Here is a 17501-nt window from a genome sequence, read left to right on the forward strand (position 1 = left end):
CGATGGGAGTCGGCAACGGTTCCGTATTGCGCACGTGACCTGGCGTATTTCCGCGCCACCGGGCGCGTCACTCACCCACCACTTCTGACACGTCCCGTCGCATCCATCATAGAGGGGCGAATGGGGAAGCAGTGAGCGATGCTATTTGCACCCGAATCGTTGATATGATGCTATTCGAGATTGCTCTCGCGTTATGTCGTTGACAGCTTCCGCTGTCTCGAAACTAAGCCATGGAACCCTTCCAAGTGCGCCTCAACTGCGTGGATCATTACCAAGCAACTCCGTCAGAACTCGATCCTCCCCTGGCATACAGGGATGGTGCGGCGGGGAAGAATGATAGATCGAAAGTCCCCGTAATTAGAATCTTTGGAGCCACCGAGACTGGCCAGAAGGTGTGCGTCCATGTACATGGCGCTTTTCCTTATCTGTATGTCGAGTATGATGGTGATCTGGATCCAGAGAAAGGTTGGTTTGGTGAGGTGTAACATCCATGTTCATGCAACTAAGACTTTTCTAGTGAGCTCCGCCATCAGGAGTCTCCGGCTCTCAATTGACCAGGCTTTGGCAGTAAGCTACAATCGCAACGAAAATGCCAAGAAAATCCCCTTTGTCGCGCATATCACGCTCGTGAAAGGCGTTCCCTTCTATGGGTATCATGTGGGCTATAAAATTTACTTTAAGATTTATCTCATGAGCCCTGTTTATACGACCAGACTTGCCGACTTGCTGCTCCAGGGGGCTATCCTGAAACGTCCTCTACAACCATATGAAAGTCATCTGCAGTTTATCCCTCAGTGGATGTGTGACTACAGCTTGTACGGGTGCGCTTCTATGAAGTGTAGTAAAGTCAAATTTCGCACCCCAACCCCGGAATACCTTGAACTTACTGACCTGTCTCATCGCTGGCATGATCGATCAATCCGGCCTGAGGATCTGCTAGACGAGTCAGTCTTCCCCAAGCAAAGCCATTGCCCATTGGAGGTCGATGTTTGCGTCCAAGACATATTAAATCGCTCAGAAATCAGTGAAAGATCTATCCACCATGACTTCACTGAACTATTGCAACCGATGGCTTCTGACGAACGGCTTGTTCCAAGCATGGCAGGTTTGTGGCAGGATGAGACACGAAGGCGAAAGAAGCGCCTCGGACTAGAACCGGGCAGTAGCCCATTCGATCCCCACGAGCTAGTTTCCTTGTCCGTTAACTCAAGAGATCACTCTAGAGGAGGCTGGATCCACGAAGAGGAGTATCGCCAGATGGCCGTGCAGACTATGGACGAGGAAAAGAACGAGAGTGGCGGAGATCAAGTGACATTCGATGATATACTCTCGCAGAAGCCCTTCGCAAAAGATGTAAAGACTGCGATGCAGAGCGTTGAGGATTTATTTCCGGACAACAGCGATTCTGCCAGATATCAATACCAACCCGATCAAGCAGATGCAGCTGCGGATACGGAAGTAAATGTGGATGAGACTGCCTCTTGGCCTGCTGGATCCGATGGAGACTCTTACTTCTCAGACGATGATATTCCCGACATAATTTCCGGTGAAGAGAGCGGAGACGAAGCTACAAGTACAGTAGATGGCGACCAGGACGAAGATATCGTTCTTTTAATTCCCCAAAATGGGGCCGATACTGATCAGGCACGCGAGCCTGTTTCTCATATGAGCGATTTCAATCACCAGACAAACTTCATTGTCAAGCGCAACCCTGATCCAGATGTAAATGCTCACCCGGATGCTTTTGAGAGAAGTACGATGCACAACCGCCGCGAAATCCAAGAGCCCGGCCATGACCGTCCGCGCAAGCGGCAAAGGTATTTCGATGATACTCCATCACAGAGGCTAGACAGACCACAGAAGTTTATGAGGACTGGCAGTCAAGTTTACAACGCAAACTCCAAAGCCGAAGATGCCGTCAACAACTCGGATACACCCGCAAACGGTATTTCTTCACAAGGGAAGTCATCGCGATCGGCTGTCCGTCCTAGTAGACAGGAGCAGAATGGAAGGCTCAACTTTCCAGTTGTCAAAGATCCCAATGATCCTATGACGGTTCTACGCTTCAGTCAGGACGGTGCACCTTCCAAGGAGCTGCGGGAATTTGAAAGCGACATAGTGCGTTCTGAATCTAATGCAGGTGTCGCCAGAGGCATTCGAGTGAACAATAATCCATCACACCCGCAGTCATCATCTACGAGATTAGAGCCTGATGGTATTCCAGACGCAGTGGTATTGGAGATGGCGTCAAGTATCCGGGCGGCCTTCAATATGCCAACGAACGCTCGCATCTGTTTCTTGCGAACATCATGTCCCGCTCCCAGTGAGGTCTCTTCAACTCCCCATAGTTATGATTACCCGTCTGTTGTCTATCAAAAAGCCTACTACAGCGATGAAAACGACGTGCCTGATCGTCCGAGGGACTATGCAGGCAGGGAATTTCGCTTAGAAGGTAATGGTATACACTACCTCCCGGATTTCGATCCGTCGGGACGTTCGATGGCGATGCTGGGCGAGCAATCTACGACAAGAGACAAGGATGACCAGGAGGCGATCGACCAGCAACTTCGAGTGTTCTCCACGTCCAGGTTATGGGAATTTGCTCCTGTTCCCCCAACCCGCTCAGAGGTTGTTGAATGGTTTGAAAAGGTTCAAGCGGAGGAGAAGTCTAATGTCATTCACCCTAAAGGCCGCACACAGGGGGAAGTAAGGGCGAATGTCATGTTGCAAATCGAGGGCCCTACACAGAAGAATGACTATGGCTTCAAATACTCACAGAAAGGAAAGTCTACCAGTGTGGAGCATCAGGCCCAGTACATGAGCATCATGGGCCTGGAAGTGCATGTGAACACCCGCGGGGTGCTGTCACCAAATCCAGAGGAAGACGAGATCACATGCGTCTTCTGGTGCCTACAGTCCGAAAATGGCGATCTCGATGCCAATGGTACAGTGCCAGGTGTCCATGTTGGTATGATATCTCAAGGAGAAGATGACAGGCCAGATATCAAGATTTCCAAGGCTTTGAGAATTGATTGGGAGCATGAAACGACTGAACTTGATTTGATCAACCGAGTAGTAGACATTGTCCGCTGGCATGACCCAGATATCATCACTGGCTATGAGGTGCACAACAGCTCTTGGGGCTACCTAATAGAGCGGGCTCGGAAGAAGTATGACTTTGACATCTGCGACGAACTGTCCAGAGTAAAGTCACAATCGCATGGAAGGTTTGGCAAGGATGCCGACCGATGGGGATTCAACCACACCTCGTCTATTCGAGTGACCGGACGACACATGATCAACATTTGGCGAGCCATGAGAAGCGAGCTGAACTTGTTGCAGTACACACAGGAAAACGTCGCGTTCCACCTACTGCACCGTCGTGTTCCACACTACTCTTCCCACGACTTGACAGAATGGTATCGAAGTGGAAAGCCTCGCAACATATTGAAAGTAGTCGAATACTTCGTCTCGCGCGTGCAGATGGACCTTGAAATCCTGGAGTCAAACGAGCTGATCCCCAGGACTAGCGAGCAAGCCCGACTGCTAGGCATTGACTTCTTTTCAGTATTCTCGCGTGGCTCTCAATTCAAGGTTGAATCCCTGATGTTCCGCATTGCGAAGCCGGAAAACTTCATGCTTGTTTCTCCGAGCAGAAAACAAGTTGGCCAACAAAATGCGCTTGAATGTCTCCCCTTAGTCATGGAACCTCAGAGTGACTTCTACACGAGCCCTCTAGTGGTGCTGGATTTCCAGTCATTGTACCCTAGTATAATGATTGCATACAACTACTGCTACTCCACCTTCCTTGGACGAGCACGTCAATGGAGAGGCCGGAACAAGATGGGGTTCACCGACTACCAAAGACAGCCCCGAATCTTAGAGCTCCTCAAAGACAAGATCAATATTGCGCCAAACGGCATGATATACGCGAAACCGGAAGTGCGCAAATCACTCCTTGCAAAAATGCTCGCAGAGATCCTCGAAACTCGAGTGATGGTCAAGACCGGCATGAAAATGGACAAAGAAGACAAGGCCTTGCAGCGTCTTCTCAACAACAGACAGCTCGCCCTCAAGCTAATTGCGAACGTCACCTACGGGTATACCTCAGCCTCATTCTCAGGCCGCATGCCCTGTTCCGAAATCGCCGACAGCATCGTCCAATCCGGACGCGAAACGCTCGAAAAAGCCATCGCATTCATCCACTCCGTCGAACGCTGGGGAGCCGAGGTAGTCTACGGCGACACGGACAGTCTCTTCATTTACCTCAAAGGACGCACACGAGACGAAGCCTTCACCATCGGCGAAGAAATCGCCAAATCCGTCACCGAAATCAACCCTCACCCAGTCAAACTCAAGTTCGAAAAGGTCTACCACCCATGCGTCCTCCTAGCCAAGAAGCGCTACGTCGGCTTCAAATACGAGCACCGGGACCAGACTGAGCCCGAGTTCGACGCCAAAGGCATCGAAACCGTCCGACGAGACGGCACACCCGCCGAGCAGAAAATCGAAGAAAAAGCCCTGAAACTCCTCTTCCGCACCGCCGACCTCAGTCAAGTCAAACGCTACTTCCAATCCCAATGCACCAAGATCATGCAAGGCCGCGTGTCCGTCCAAGACTTCTGCTTCGCCCGAGAAGTCCGCTTGGGAACCTACAGCGACCGTCTCCCACCACCAGGAGCCCTCATCAGCGCCAAAAAGATGCTCGCCGACCCCCGCTCCGAGCCCCAGTACGGGGAACGCGTCCCTTACGTCGTGGTAACCGGTGCCCCCGGCTCCCGCCTCATCGACCGCTGCGTACCCCCCGAAACACTCCTCCACGACCCTCACCTCGACCTCGACGCAGACTACTACATCACCAAAAACCTCATCCCCCCTCTCGAACGAATCTTCAACCTCGTCGGCGCCAACGTCCGCCAATGGTACGACGAGATGCCAAAAGTGCAGCGCGTGCGTCGCGTCGAAGGCACAATCGCCGCTTTCGGGGGCGGTAGGAAGACTCTCGAATCGTACATGAAGTCGTCGACATGTGTGATATGTAAGGCGCGGTTAGAGGACGCGGATGTTCCGGTTTGCTCGGCGTGTCTGCGACAGCCGCAGCTGGGGTTGTTTGAATTGGTTTCGCGTCAGCGGGGCGCGGAGAAGAGGGTGGCGGATTTGCATCGGGTTTGTCGGTCTTGTATGGGGGTTCCGTTTGCGGAGGAGGTGAGTTGTGATAGTAAGGATTGTCCGGTGTTTTATTCGCGGACGAGGGACTTGGCGAATTGGAGACATACGAAGGCTGTTTTGGATCCTGTGATTAAGTTGTTACAGGAGAAAAGCGAGAAGGAGTTAGAGTGGTAGGGCTAGGTGGTTGGTTGCTCTTGGTTAAGTTTGGGCATGGCTTAGATGTTGGTTTTGAAGGCGTTTTTGTTTCTTCGTGGATCGGTACAGACAGGCACGGGGTTCTGGTATGAGGGTTCGGAAACGTACATGTACAACAACTTCTACTATACTCTACGGGACTGGGTTAAGGAAAGTACGCTCGAAAGACCTGTATCTCTAAAATTAATCACATGCATGAATTCATTCCACGATCAACGTTATCAAGATAGAGCAATTTGGAGAGAAAAATGATCGAAAGAGGATACAAGCATCTTGTTCGCGACTGAAGTATGACCTATGAAAGTCGAAAGGTCTAACGAGAATGGTGGCCAATGCATCCATATTCTCAGAATCCGAGCAGGTCGTTAAGTCTGTCGAGAGCAGAAGGCTCCACATCGCCTTCCTCGACAATATGAACGCATGCATCTTCCTTGACTTCTTCCTTCATCACCATACGCATCGCTGTTGGTTCTGGGACGGGTTGTTCCTGCTTCTCGGGAATTACATCGCTTGCTTCGTCGTCATTGAGGTCTAGCAATGTGACTTCACCAGGAACGACAGAAGGAGCAGTGAGGGTAAAAGGCGATAACTGTGGGGAGTCCGTAAAGCCAAAATCAATGAGTTGGTCGTGAATCCCGATACTCTCTGGGCTGGCGTGATTAGCAGAAGGGCCCGTATGTAGCAATAGCTGGTTGGATGATGCACTGGCCGCGCGCTCCTCGTCTGTGAACAGACCGAAGGGGTCTTCCGGCATGATATTATTGCTATTCTGAGTCTTCAGGGCATCCACATCGACCGAGGCAGTTTCCCCTTGTTTCAGTTTGGTTGCTTGAGAGGTATCGTAATGCTGGAGTGCAATTCCACCCAGTATATGGGGGAAGATCCAAGGAAAGCTGATGAGTGGCAGCTGATTCATTTTGGGAGTGGGCCTGCTGTTCCCATCCTGCGAGGATTTCTCACGATGCTTTTTGAGTGCTGTAGTCATTTCCTCGTGCGTAACTCGGTACATAGCGAGAGCTAGTGGTGCTAGCAGGACGAAGGTGCGACCGCCTACTTTCTTGTAGCACTGCTTTCTGAAGGTTTCGCGATGCGCCGCTGAGATCATACCAATTTCTTCATGAAATTTGTAGTCCTTGCTCAGATGAGAATGGCCGAGGACAAAGGTAGACCAAACTTCGAATTCGGTTTTGATCTCGTGTTGTGCCATTATTCGGCGCATAGCTGCATCGTGCTCTACCTTGAGATTCTTCACGAAAGTGTACAGGTCTTCGCTAACTTCGAGCCTGCTGTTGAGGATTCGCTCGTCAAAAGGCATTTCCAAGCTGGGGACAAAGTCGACCCTCTCCACAGCGTCGTATAACTGGCCAAGGATCTTAGGTGAGCGGTAGAGTTTGTCCTTTGGCCTGGGCTTCTCCATGAAATGAGGCCACATGCGTGGCTGCAGGCTGCGGATCATCATGGCCGGGCTCCCTGTCTTGTTGTAGTCTACCGCGTCAGAATGGAGCTGGGCGAGTCGAATGCACTTTTCTTCGTTGACGCCATCCTCGAGCCAATCTGCCCATGCAACGTGAGCGTGGGCGATTGTCGGGAGGCTGTCATTCTTCATGTACGTGACGAAGAATGAGGTGACCTCGTCCACTGTAACGTCATGATCTAAGTCCTGAGCCTTGTTGCTCGTATAGCGCATCGGCTCTCGGAACCAGTCATTGTGCAGTAGATCCTGGTCCCAGATGACCAGATAATCATCACCATCAAGGTCTCCGCCGGAGCACATGCTCGCAATATCTCGATCTCCGGTCTGTGGCAGGACGACTACATCATGGAGGTTACGCAGCTCTGGAACGTTGACAGCTTTGACAACCCGAATGTCTCCGGGGTGAAGCGATGGATTGCGTGCCAGGATACAGAGCCCTTCGATGACTTGATACTTTGCACCAGAGCCTTCGGGGCGAGAAATCTGCAGAAAGATCTCAGGCAATGCTGCAATCTTTTGCTCGACGGGAGCGTCTTCCTTCGGAACCTGATCATAAAAGTGACCTTTCAGGATACCGGTTTCATCCATGATTCCCAGTAGGTTCGCACCCTTATCAATGACAATCTTCGCCTTCTCCTTCAAGTATTTGAGATGCCAGGTCCTCCACAGTGCGAGAATAGAGGTTATGAATGGCTCTTTAGACCTTCGGAACCCATCGGATACCATTTGACTGACAGTGAGAGTTGTCTGGTTAGGATCGACGTACTTCTTTAACACCTCGATTGCGCGCGAGTCACTTTCCATAGCTTCGTTGAGGGCCTGTAGCATCGTCCTGAGCTTATCGTGAAACACATAATCAGTGATCCCGAGCGTAGATAACACCAGAATCAGCTGTCTGTTCAACGTAGCCATTGAGAATTGAGACCACCTGATAATCTCCAACCCATTATGGATGGCCGAGAATTTGTGCTGACTCTTGCGAATGTGAACTTCCTGGGGCTGCGTGTCGGATGAAACGGCAAGCATACCCTTGCAGCCTCCCAGACGAAATTGGAAAGCAGATGGGGGATCGCCAGTTGGCGTCTTGATTTTCAGTTCGTTCATTGCCATTTGTGCAAGGAATCGCGAGATCTTTCCAACGCCATCAGAGAAAGTATATCCGTTTCGCTCCACGTCATCAATCTTGCGTATCTGCACCGGACAACCGGCTATGGCTCGAGTCGTCGAGAAACATTGACCCAACCGTGCTGCATACTTCGCAACGTTGCGAATATTGTTGAAATGTCCCATCCAAGCTCGCATGTTGGCAGCTGTCAGGTCCGGTAGCGGGGCAAAGAAATACGCTCCATGCTCACGGAACTGGGAGTTACCAAAAGCGAGGAACTCATAACGTCTGTCTCCAATGACAATGCCATTTGCCAAAGCCCGCTTGATTCGAGTAAATATCTCGTCATTGCTATCATCACTCGTGGCATTGATACGACCAAACATCTTCTCGTCAGTGAACCGAACTCGGAGGAAGCGATCCGCGTGTTCCATATAGCGTCTAATGATCCGGTTCGAGATATCCACGGACGGCAAGTTGTAGTACACGGTGCTGGGGGTGATTGTGGCAGATCGCATATAGCAACAGTACGGAGGGATCTTTGCATTGGTCACGCCTTTCACGAACAACAGGTCAAAGATCTTCATGGGATCAAAGTAGCGCTGTTTTTGGTTTGCCACATGCTCCAGGAGCTTCTTAGCTTTCGCTTCCCCAAGCCCAGCCAGTTTGACAGCGAACTCACGCGTCATGTTGAATTCGGAAAGAAATCCATTGGAGATGCAGACTTCAAGCTGGTAGCGGACGGAGAATGGCAAATGGACATAAGTGGAGTCGATCAGGTCATGCAAAGACGACGCGCTCGGCGATGCCGCAGCATCCGACAGATCGATCCATTTCCACACTGGCGGCATCCTTTTTTTGCTGTCATTCCAGTTGGTGAAGCGATCTGATTGCTCAATTGAGACATTGTAATCCTGGAGGATATTACAAAGCTGACCAAACTTCCCCTTTTTGTTACAATCACTGGGGTAATCGATTCTGAACGTATTCCAGCGGCCTGTAGGGTATACGAGCGATTAGCAAGACCTAGCGTTGAGCAAGAAGCGAGCGAGGACGCACCAATATCAATAATGGGCTTATGCCTTGGTAGGGTAACTGGAAGAGCGGATAACTGAAGGGGATTATGGACAATGTGTGTTTGTCGGTACCAACAATCAGAGTCCCTCCAACTTCCGTCTTCGATGAACGTGGCTTCTATATCTCTGATCCGGCGGTGGTACATGGGCGGAGAGTCCAGCGCAGTCAACTGAGATATGGCTCCGGTTGCAAGATCCCGAGACTGAAAGATTTTGTTCATCTGCCGAAAGGGGATCTTGAGACGATAACTGTGCCAGGTGTCTGTGATGGAGGCTGATTTCTGGCCTGAGCTGAATATCTGCAATTTAAAGAAGATGTACAGTGTCTTCTGCTTGAGATTGAGAAGCATGTAGGGGGCGCCAGCCGAACTAGCTTCAACCGTCCGCATTGGCAGAAACGTTGTTTCGTTGAACATGACCCCAATATCGAGTGAAGAGATTGGTATCGTCTAGATGAGACAAAATTATTAGGTAAATGTTGATCTGGCGTGGAATGGCGACCGGAAATACTTACGAGCTCAACTGGATACCGGACAGTGGGGCGGACTGGGCTTGGAACTTCGAGCTCCGAGAATCTGGGTGATTCAAGAGCTACAGAGATACGTGCTGTTCGTCCGTTTGGCAGTGTGATAGAGTACGTCCCTGCTCTCCAGAAGTCCGTATCCGGCGGCGGCCTGGTCCAGGGTTAGCGATGCCTGAGACATTCAGATAAAAAGAGAGACTAACTTGAAGCGGACCTTCCCCTTTGGCTCCCTTTGGCCGTGGTGATCTTCAAAAAGATCAATTGAGAAGATGGTACCTTCATCTTTGAAGGCTTTCCAGATAGCATGGGCATTAGCTTCCAGAGGAAGGTTAGTGATCTTGATCGCCACAGTCTCCCACAGCCGCCATGGGGCTAGGATCTGAGGGGAGCTGTGAGAAGGAGGAGACATCGTCTCAGAACGGCACCCCTTTCCCCTTGGATGTTGTGGTTGTTTGTTTCGAGGACGCATGATGGAGGTCGACTTGACAGGACAATGGGTGGATGAGGAGTAGAAGGGGAAAGAGCGAGGGGAAGAGGATTGTGACAGTGAGGAAGTTGACAAAGAAGAGGAGGATGAGGGAGAATGTTGGTGGCGGGGCCTGGGGTGAGAAGAAGCAGAGGAAGAAGAAATAAGAGGGGGGGAGCTGGAGGTGAAGTGAGAGAGAGACGGGAGGGCAAGTGAGAGAGCGGAGTGAAGGACAACTTCGCCCTCCGAGAGGAACCCCGGCGAGGAAGGAACATCCGAGACGCTTTCAAACTCCATCTCCGTCACCTTTCAGCGTCGTATAGCTGGCGTCTCAAGATGATGGGAGCCAGTGGGCTGCTGGAGATAGAGTCAGGGTCAGGGACAATTGAGAACTCGACTGAATCTGCGTGAAGACACCGTCCTAGAGATATGGGATGGTAGAGGGCTCGTAGAGCCAGAGTCAATGGCGGGCTAGCTGGTTTTTTATAAGCTTTTACTCAGGAGATGTGTCTCAGCCCCGGAGTTCTCCTGCTCGTAAAAGCCCACTGGCCGAACTGTGAATGGAAGATTCCTTGATAACCGGGCGAAAAGGTGGCAATCAACGGCGAAGGAAAACTAGGCAGCGTACCCGGTTAATGTCTGCAGGGCTCTCAGTGATAAGGTCCGATGAGAATCCCTGGGCTTTTGTTTGGTGGTCTGCCACCTTTCCTGAGTGATGCCGGATTGGCTTTGCAGGCTGAGACTGGTGGCGTAAATCAACACCAAAGTACCAGCGCTGTTGTCTACTCTACGAATGCTCTGGGTACTAGCACCCCATGGCTAACTTCAGCTTTAAATTTAATGAGATCGACTGGGCCAGAGACCCTTTCAAATATATACCAAATCTGGTCCCAACTGATATACACGCTCCTTACTATTCCCCGTGTTTCTGGTATCATGGCTGCGTCTCTGAAAATGACATGGGGTCTTTGCTTGCGGACAACGATGTGCTGGGAAACAGAAAATCCTTCGAAAACTCCAGATCCATGTCCAGGTCGATCTGGTGAAGTTGGTTCTCGTCCAGGCTGCCACGAGCCCGGTCTTTGGTGGATGCACCACCTTCACTGCGCTGCGATGCAGTGCTTCGTTGAGAACACGGCTGGCTGTTTTGGTCAGCATCTTCGAGAGGCGTTCGTTGCGGCCGGGGGGTTGAATCCCGGGATCTTTTGTCGGTCATCTTCGAATCCGCCCCTGGAAATGCTTTCTCCCTCGATCTTTTCGGACTACGGCTACTAGGGGGAGACAAATTGGTCCCAAAAGAATCTCTCACTTGCTCCTCGGGCTGGGTCTGGAATTCGTCCTCCGCTGACTGCGTCTGTTGCATTGTGGCGGTTTGACAGGGCCTGGTCCTGGCATGTCTGTTCGGAGGTCTGGACGAGTCGGGCTCGGCTCGGAACCCCATGACATTCATGAGTCGTCCAATATGTTGCTGGGCTTCGGAGAACTCGCGGGCTTTGGCTGCTCGTTCATTCCGTAATTGTTGCACCTAACATGCCAATAAGCAGATGTCCAAACGTAAATCGATGAAAGAGTAGCGCCTCCACCGGTCGGGATTCGTCTTACCTTCTTTTCCAAGTGGTGTATCCGCGCCTCCTTCGTTTGCAGTTCCTTGGCGGTGTCGGATGCGGCTGTCTGCATCGCCATCTGTAGCGAGGAAATTTCTTCCGTTTGGTTTGCGTACTACAGGTGCGCATTAGAGAACAAGCCTTGCATACATGATCCATACATTGACCCTACCTTTGCTGTTGCTGCTGAAAGCCGTGCCTCATAATCCTCAATGGATTGGCGTTCTTGCTGAAGGTCTTTCTCGGCTTTTTCAAGTGCAGACGCCAGCCCGTTAGATTTTAACGCCTCCTCATCAAGCTGCATCATCTTGCTTAGCACTTGTCAGTCTTTCTGGGGTCTATTGTGATCCTTACCTTTGTTCGTAAGGCTTCTACTTCTCTCTCCTTGTCGTCCTTGTCAGATAATATCTTCTGCATGTCTTCATCCTTCCGCGCTAGAAGCATCTGGCAACGTTCCAGCTTCTCTTCAAGCCCCACGACATCCTGGTTGAGGGAAGCAGTCTGTTCGAGTAAGGACGACTTTTCTTTTGAGATTTTATCCAGTGCATTCCGAATGGCCATATTCTCAGTTTTCTGGTCCGTGATTTCTTCTTGCAATGCCTCCAGCTGATCATCCCTTTTGGTTATAGATGCAACCAAGTCCAACTCCCTACTTCGGGCCTTTTCCCTCTCGTTCACCACGGTATCCTGGGACTCGCGCTTCTGGTTCTCTAGATCTCTCCGAGCTGCGTCAAGGGTTGCCGACAGTTCTTCTGCGCGGATGGATGCAGCTTCTGCATGAGTTTCCAATCGGGAAATTTCTAGCCGAAGCCCGGCGATTGTATCGGATGCTTGCTGTAATTGTGACTCCAGTGTGCTATTCTGCTCCTTTGCCTGCTGCGCTTCGAGTATAGCTGCGTTACGCTCTTGCTCGACTGCTCTTAGCGGGGCTTCGATGCTATCGCACCGTTGCTCGAGATCGTAGCAAACCTCTCCTATCTTATGTAGAAGATTATCATTAGACCTGCGTGCATTGAGCATAAGAGTTTCTGTAATGGCACTTCTCCAGTCAGGCCTAGAACCAAGCCCGGGAGATCCCTCGCGGACATCAAGAGGCGGTAACGTCTTGGTAGGTCGAGCTGGCTCGATCTCCGCAAACGGACACTTTGGCACGAGTAGTAACTGCTTATATCGTGCCATAAACATCTGCACGGTACTAATCTCAGTCGACGAGTTCTGTGTCATGTCTCGCAATAGCGAGGCGTGGACATAGAAGGAGGAGAAGTCGTAGATCAGCTCGTTCTCCATTTGCGAACGCAAAGCTGTGCAGGTGTGGGAGCTGTTACATGGTGAAGACGAAGGTTGCCTCGGGAAGTTTTCCATAACTTGCCAAATGACTTGCTTGCATTGGTCGAGAGGCTCGGCAAGAATAGGAGGACAAGATTCCAGGGCTGTGCAATGCAGCCCTTCAACCAAGGACTTGGCTACCTGGACATGCGATAGGCTTGGAGAGCTCATCGAAAGTTCCTTGTTCAGGGTAGAAATGATGTATTCCAACAGGCTACAGATCGCAGGCTGCCCTAGACAAGACTTGAGAGGGTTAGAAGAGCTCCAGATGGCGCCGCTTGATGTACTCACCACACTTGCCCCTACAAGGCGCGGTACGTAATTTAATGGCAGCACTTGCAGTACAAACCTGCTGTCCTCGGATAAAAGCCCCTCTAAGGCAACTTGCGCTATCTCAGGCGATAATGCAGTATTTGGAAGAAGTGATGCCAAGAATGTCGCGCCCTGAAATCCAGATTAATGTGAGCCTTTGTTTTTGCCCCCTTTGGACTGTCACATACTAGCAATTGCACACTACGGTCAATGCCGCTCCTCGTCACCTTTTCTCGTAGTTTTGCAATTTTAGAAGAGTTTGCCGTGATCCAGCATTCTCTCTGTCCTTGCTCAACCCTATCGCAAATTTCGATGGCCAAACAAATGCTCTCTGCTGCCTGATCTACCGTCAAGTCACTGCAGCTATCGGAGCAAGCGAGGATAACGCGTAGAAAAACGAGATCCAAGGTCTTCAGGCCCCGCTTGGGTCCGAAGAAATGGTTGACACTTTGCAACCATGACGGAACGAACCGCACGCACCCCTTTCCAGCATCGAGATCTTGCAAGGACGCCATGCGTGCAAAGGTGGCTAGGCAAAGAAGATTGCCCATGTGATCACTCAGGTTGCGCAGCGTTTTTGTAAGCTCAACTTGAAGGCTAGACATTGTTTCAGATGGGATCTCGAGCAATATTCCCGGAGAGTTTCTGATACCATTGGCGATCTGGTTCAGAGGTGTAATGGTTTCTGCGCACGGGTTATCTCCCATTGTATGCACTAACTTCTCCATCAACGACGCCAGACGAGCAGGAATTATGAAGTCAGGTGGTAGAGGAGAAGACAAGATCGCAGTGCATGTTGAAGGATACTATGACAGTCAGTTCATAAATTTCTCAGCGCGACTTGTCAATAAATTGCATGTGAATTGAAATATTCGCCTAAAGAATTTGCATGAGCACGAACCTCGGACTGATCATCTTCAATAGCACTCTGGAGGAATTGGTCGAGAAGGCACGGATATCGTTCCAGCAAGGCATCCCGAACAGCCGGTATCAAGACTGTCAGGCATTAGGTAAGTCCATGCAGCTAGGTACATGCGACATACTCACCAAATGTTCTAAGTAGAGGCAGAGCGAAACGAGAACGCGATAGACCGTCGACGAGTACATCAACTAGAGCACTAATCTGACAGGGCCTTTGAAAGGCCCATAGCCGAACTGAGTCTAATGTTGTGGTCTGGATCAATCCTTGGAGGTCCTAGAGCGGCAATATGGATTAGCTACTAACGCATGGGCTCGAGGTGATAGCGTGAGTAGCGGAGTTTACCTGGAGGGAGGGCGCATATGGGGCAGTAACGAGGCGCTCCACTTCGCGGCCCAGGCGAACACTCTGCTGATCTGCCATGTCTGCGAATTCGGACCCGTCTACCTATGGGGTTCCCATGGACTAGACTAGTAAGGGCCAGTGACAGGAGTGTGGTGCCGTTCTCCACGAGGTTATCATTGATTGTCTTCTGCGGGCGGGAAAGATTTGATGTTATGTAGCCGGTTGCCCCCTCAACGACTTGGCGCGGGGCCACATGGTACCCAGGACGTGATCGGGAGTGGGGGGGCATTGACATGATGCAAGAAGTAGCGGCGATGGTTTGATCTGAGGGCTCGATTCACTTTCTTCTGTCTATTTACAAACTACATCGTGCGGGCTTGTCTTAATCATCCCGGGTGCCCTGGCTTCTTGGGTCAATAAGCCAGGAAACCGTGCCTGTTCCTGCCAAGTCATGTTCCTGAGGCAGCGTCGGGGTTCTGGCCGATCGGCCGATAAGCAAGATTGCCGAAACCGTGGGGATCAAATCACCTCCGACCATTCCTCTCACCCTGCATCAGCGTGGGGGCTAACCCGGTTCTGCGTACCCCCAATTCTGACCGAAGGCACTCAGTCCATCCGTCAGCAGAAGCAGAATGGTCTACTGTACTCCGTACTCGGCCCAATTCCGATTGCTACTCTGCGTCTCATCCTTAGCTCCGATGGCGTTTCTCCTTGCGCCTAGCAAGTCCCCATAAAATGAGCCATGACAGGACGGTCGGAGTTCCCGGTCCGGGCTTGGTTATTTCTTTCACAAGAGGCCTGCAGCTTTAGTATATATTGGCTGTGCCCTTCCTCAATCCAGCTTTTGGGCTCCTATCTCTTACTCTATCAGTCAAAGCCGTTGAAGCATGCGGTCGCTCATCTCGGTACCTCGGGGCTTCCCCGCATCTCCCCGCGTTCTCCATTGCCGTCCCAGTGCCATCGCACAACGACAGTTCTTCCCTCTCCGACGAGCGGTGCGTTGGGATAGCTCCAAAGCAGAAAGCAAAAATAGTGGCAATGAAGGGCATAAAAATAATGCCAATACTGAGTCCTCTGGCAACTCATCGGGCTCTTGGACTACAGGCGGGACCCTAGTGGCGTCCGCTTTAGCGGCGGGCATCGGCTATGCATATGCTGTGACGAGCCGACCATCTAAGCCGCAGAATCTCAAGCAACCCCAGTATGGATCTGCAAAAGAGTTCGAGAAGGTATGAAGTCATTTACCTATTCTCTGTCCTCCGAAGATGTATTGGTTGCATCTTACTGAACGGTGCATCGAATGAATAGGCCATTGCAGAATTGCGTGCCGCACTAGGCGAAGAGACTATTAGCACCGACGAGGACGACCTTCAGCAACATGGGTTCTCGGAATGGTCCAGTGTCAATGCTGATCGTCTGCCAGTCGCCATTGCATACCCTACGAACACAGACGACGTCGCCCAGATTGCGAACATTTGTCACAAATACAAGATGCCAATGGTACCCTATTCCGGTGGTTCCAGCCTCGAAGCCAACTTTTCAGCCCCTCACGGTGGATTGACCATTGACTTCGCGATGATGAATAAGGTATTAGAGTTGCATGAATCTGATATGGATGTTGTGGTCCAACCGTCCATCCAATGGATGGATCTGAACGAGAAGATTAAGGACAGCGGTCTCTTCTTTCCCGTCGATCCTGGGCCATCAGCGATGATAGGCGGCATGATAGGCACAAACTGTAGTGGTACAAACGCTGTGAGATATGGAACTATGAAGGATTGGGTTATCAACCTCACTGTTGTGCTCGCAGACGGTCGTGTCATCAAGACACGCAGACGTCCACGCAAGACTTCGGCGGGATACAACTTGACAGGCTTGTTCGTGGGCTCGGAGGGAACGCTTGGTCTTGTGACTGAAGCTACCCTCAAGTTGACCCCAATTCCAGAACAGACCCGTGTCGGCGTGGTTACCTTTCCCACTATACGGGACGCTGCTTCAACTGCCATGCAACTGGTCCGAAAAGGAATTCAGGTACAGTGCATGGAGATTTTAGATGAAATTCAGATGGATGTTATCAACCGTGCAGGTGGAACTGGACGAACCTGGAAGACATTGCCCACTCTGTTCTTTAAATTTTCCGGTACCAAGGCTGGGGTCGCTGATAGCATCAACCTGACCAAAACGCTAGCCAAGGGTAACAATGCGAGCTCTTTTGAATTCGCACGAGACGAGCGAGAAGCACACGATCTTTGGTCTGCACGAAAGCAATCGCTATGGAGTATGTTATCACTAAGGGAGCGAGGTGCTGAAGTCTGGTCAACCGACGTCGCGGTACCGATCTCTAGACTACCGGACATTATCGGTGCGTTTTCTGCTCGACCCGTCTAGACATATGCTGACCGCACTAGAAATTTCAAAGAAGGAACTTGATGGTCTTGGAATCTTTGCGAGTATTCTTGGACACATTGGCGACGGGAATTTCCATGCAAGTATTCTGTACGATCGCACGGACCCAGAAGAAAGAGATCGCGTCGAAAAGGTTGTCTACGATATGGTCGATCGTGCCCTGGAAATGGAAGGCTCCTGCACCGTAAGACATCTGCATCCGGAACTAATGCCTGGAAACATGACTGACTGAGATGATTATAGGGTGAACATGGTGTGGGGCTTGGTAAGAAAAGCTCCTTAAAGAAGGAGCTCGGCCCAGCCACGATTGACATTATGCGTTCTATCAAGAAGTCTCTTGACCCTCACTGGCTGTTGAATCCCGGCAAGATCTTCGATTATGAAACCGAAGCATGAACAGTACTCCGTACGGTCAACTCTGCTAGCTGAAAATGCCATAGCTATGATAACTTGAACGGACAAAAGGAATTGCACATCAAATTAGCCTTGTGTCAACGAGTAAAGATATCTCATCAATTCCCCTCAAATAGCTGTATATGATCAAACAGCCAATGATGGCCGCGGAGGAAACAAGGTTGGGT

At 50.9% G+C, this 17501-nt stretch overlaps 4 protein-coding genes across 4 annotated transcripts; 2 read left to right on the plus strand and 2 right to left on the minus strand.

Annotated features, from left to right (window-relative positions):
• Positions 1–110: 110 nt before the first annotated feature.
• BO80DRAFT_468468 (DNA-directed DNA polymerase zeta catalytic subunit REV3) lies at positions 111–5522 on the plus strand. The gene is made up of 2 exons (XM_025722936.1): positions 111–465; positions 518–5522. The coding sequence occupies exons 1-2, from the start codon at positions 231–233 to the stop codon at positions 5341–5343; spliced, it is 5061 nt and encodes a 1686-aa protein (XP_025570865.1). The 5' UTR covers positions 111–230; the 3' UTR covers positions 5344–5522.
• Positions 5523–5710: 188 nt separating this feature from the next.
• Positions 5711–9951, minus strand: BO80DRAFT_366019 (putative RNA-directed RNA polymerase (Sad-1); the record flags this gene model as incomplete). The annotated part of the gene is made up of 4 exons (XM_025716224.1): positions 5711–8940; positions 9003–9468; positions 9534–9693; positions 9746–9951. The coding sequence occupies 4 exons, from the start codon at positions 9949–9951 to the stop codon at positions 5711–5713; spliced, it is 4062 nt and encodes a 1353-aa protein (XP_025570866.1).
• Positions 9952–10897: 946 nt separating this feature from the next.
• On the minus strand, positions 10898–14674 carry BO80DRAFT_391490 (uncharacterized protein). The gene is made up of 9 exons (XM_025717182.1): positions 14515–14674; positions 14298–14445; positions 14152–14246; positions 13439–14056; positions 13230–13382; positions 11967–13181; positions 11785–11910; positions 11611–11727; positions 10898–11533 (listed from the first exon to the last, which is right to left on the minus strand). Exons 1-9 carry the CDS (start codon positions 14590–14592, stop codon positions 10943–10945), a joined length of 3141 nt encoding a protein of 1046 aa, XP_025570867.1. The 5' UTR covers positions 14593–14674; the 3' UTR covers positions 10898–10942.
• Positions 14675–15216: 542 nt separating this feature from the next.
• On the plus strand, positions 15217–17484 carry BO80DRAFT_391493 (FAD-binding oxidoreductase). The gene is made up of 4 exons (XM_025717183.1): positions 15217–15743; positions 15823–16876; positions 16923–17104; positions 17164–17484. The coding sequence occupies exons 1-4, from the start codon at positions 15402–15404 to the stop codon at positions 17314–17316; spliced, it is 1731 nt and encodes a 576-aa protein (XP_025570868.1). The 5' UTR covers positions 15217–15401; the 3' UTR covers positions 17317–17484.
• The last annotated feature ends 17 nt before the right edge of the window (positions 17485–17501 follow it).

The sequence above is a fragment of the Aspergillus ibericus genome, assembly GCF_003184845.1.
Source record: "Aspergillus ibericus CBS 121593 unplaced genomic scaffold BO80scaffold_55, whole genome shotgun sequence".
Classification (NCBI taxonomy): Eukaryota; Fungi; Ascomycota; class Eurotiomycetes; order Eurotiales; family Aspergillaceae; genus Aspergillus; species Aspergillus ibericus.

Bases quoted from the DNA above. Each gene is read 5' to 3' on its own strand.
- BO80DRAFT_468468 (XM_025722936.1), top strand. From the start codon at position 231: ATGGAACCCTTCCAAGTGCGCCTCAACTGCGTGGATCATTACCAAGCA. The intron at 466-517 runs GTTGGTTTGGTG...AGACTTTTCTAG, and splicing joins TGATCTGGATCCAGAGAAAG to TGAGCTCCGCCATCAGGAGT.
- BO80DRAFT_391490 (XM_025717182.1), bottom strand. From the start codon at position 14,592: ATGGCAGATCAGCAGAGTGTTCGCCTGGGCCGCGAAGTGGAGCGCCTC. The intron at 14,057-14,151 runs GTTCGTGCTCAT...TGACTGTCATAG, and splicing joins TTGAAGATGATCAGTCCGAG to TATCCTTCAACATGCACTGC. The intron at 11,911-11,966 runs GTAAGGATCACA...AAGATGATGCAG, and splicing joins TAGAAGCCTTACGAACAAAG to CTTGATGAGGAGGCGTTAAA.
- BO80DRAFT_391493 (XM_025717183.1), top strand. From the start codon at position 15,402: ATGCGGTCGCTCATCTCGGTACCTCGGGGCTTCCCCGCATCTCCCCGC. The intron at 16,877-16,922 runs GTGCGTTTTCTG...TGACCGCACTAG, and splicing joins TAGACTACCGGACATTATCG to AAATTTCAAAGAAGGAACTT. The intron at 17,105-17,163 runs GTAAGACATCTG...AGATGATTATAG, and splicing joins AAATGGAAGGCTCCTGCACC to GGTGAACATGGTGTGGGGCT.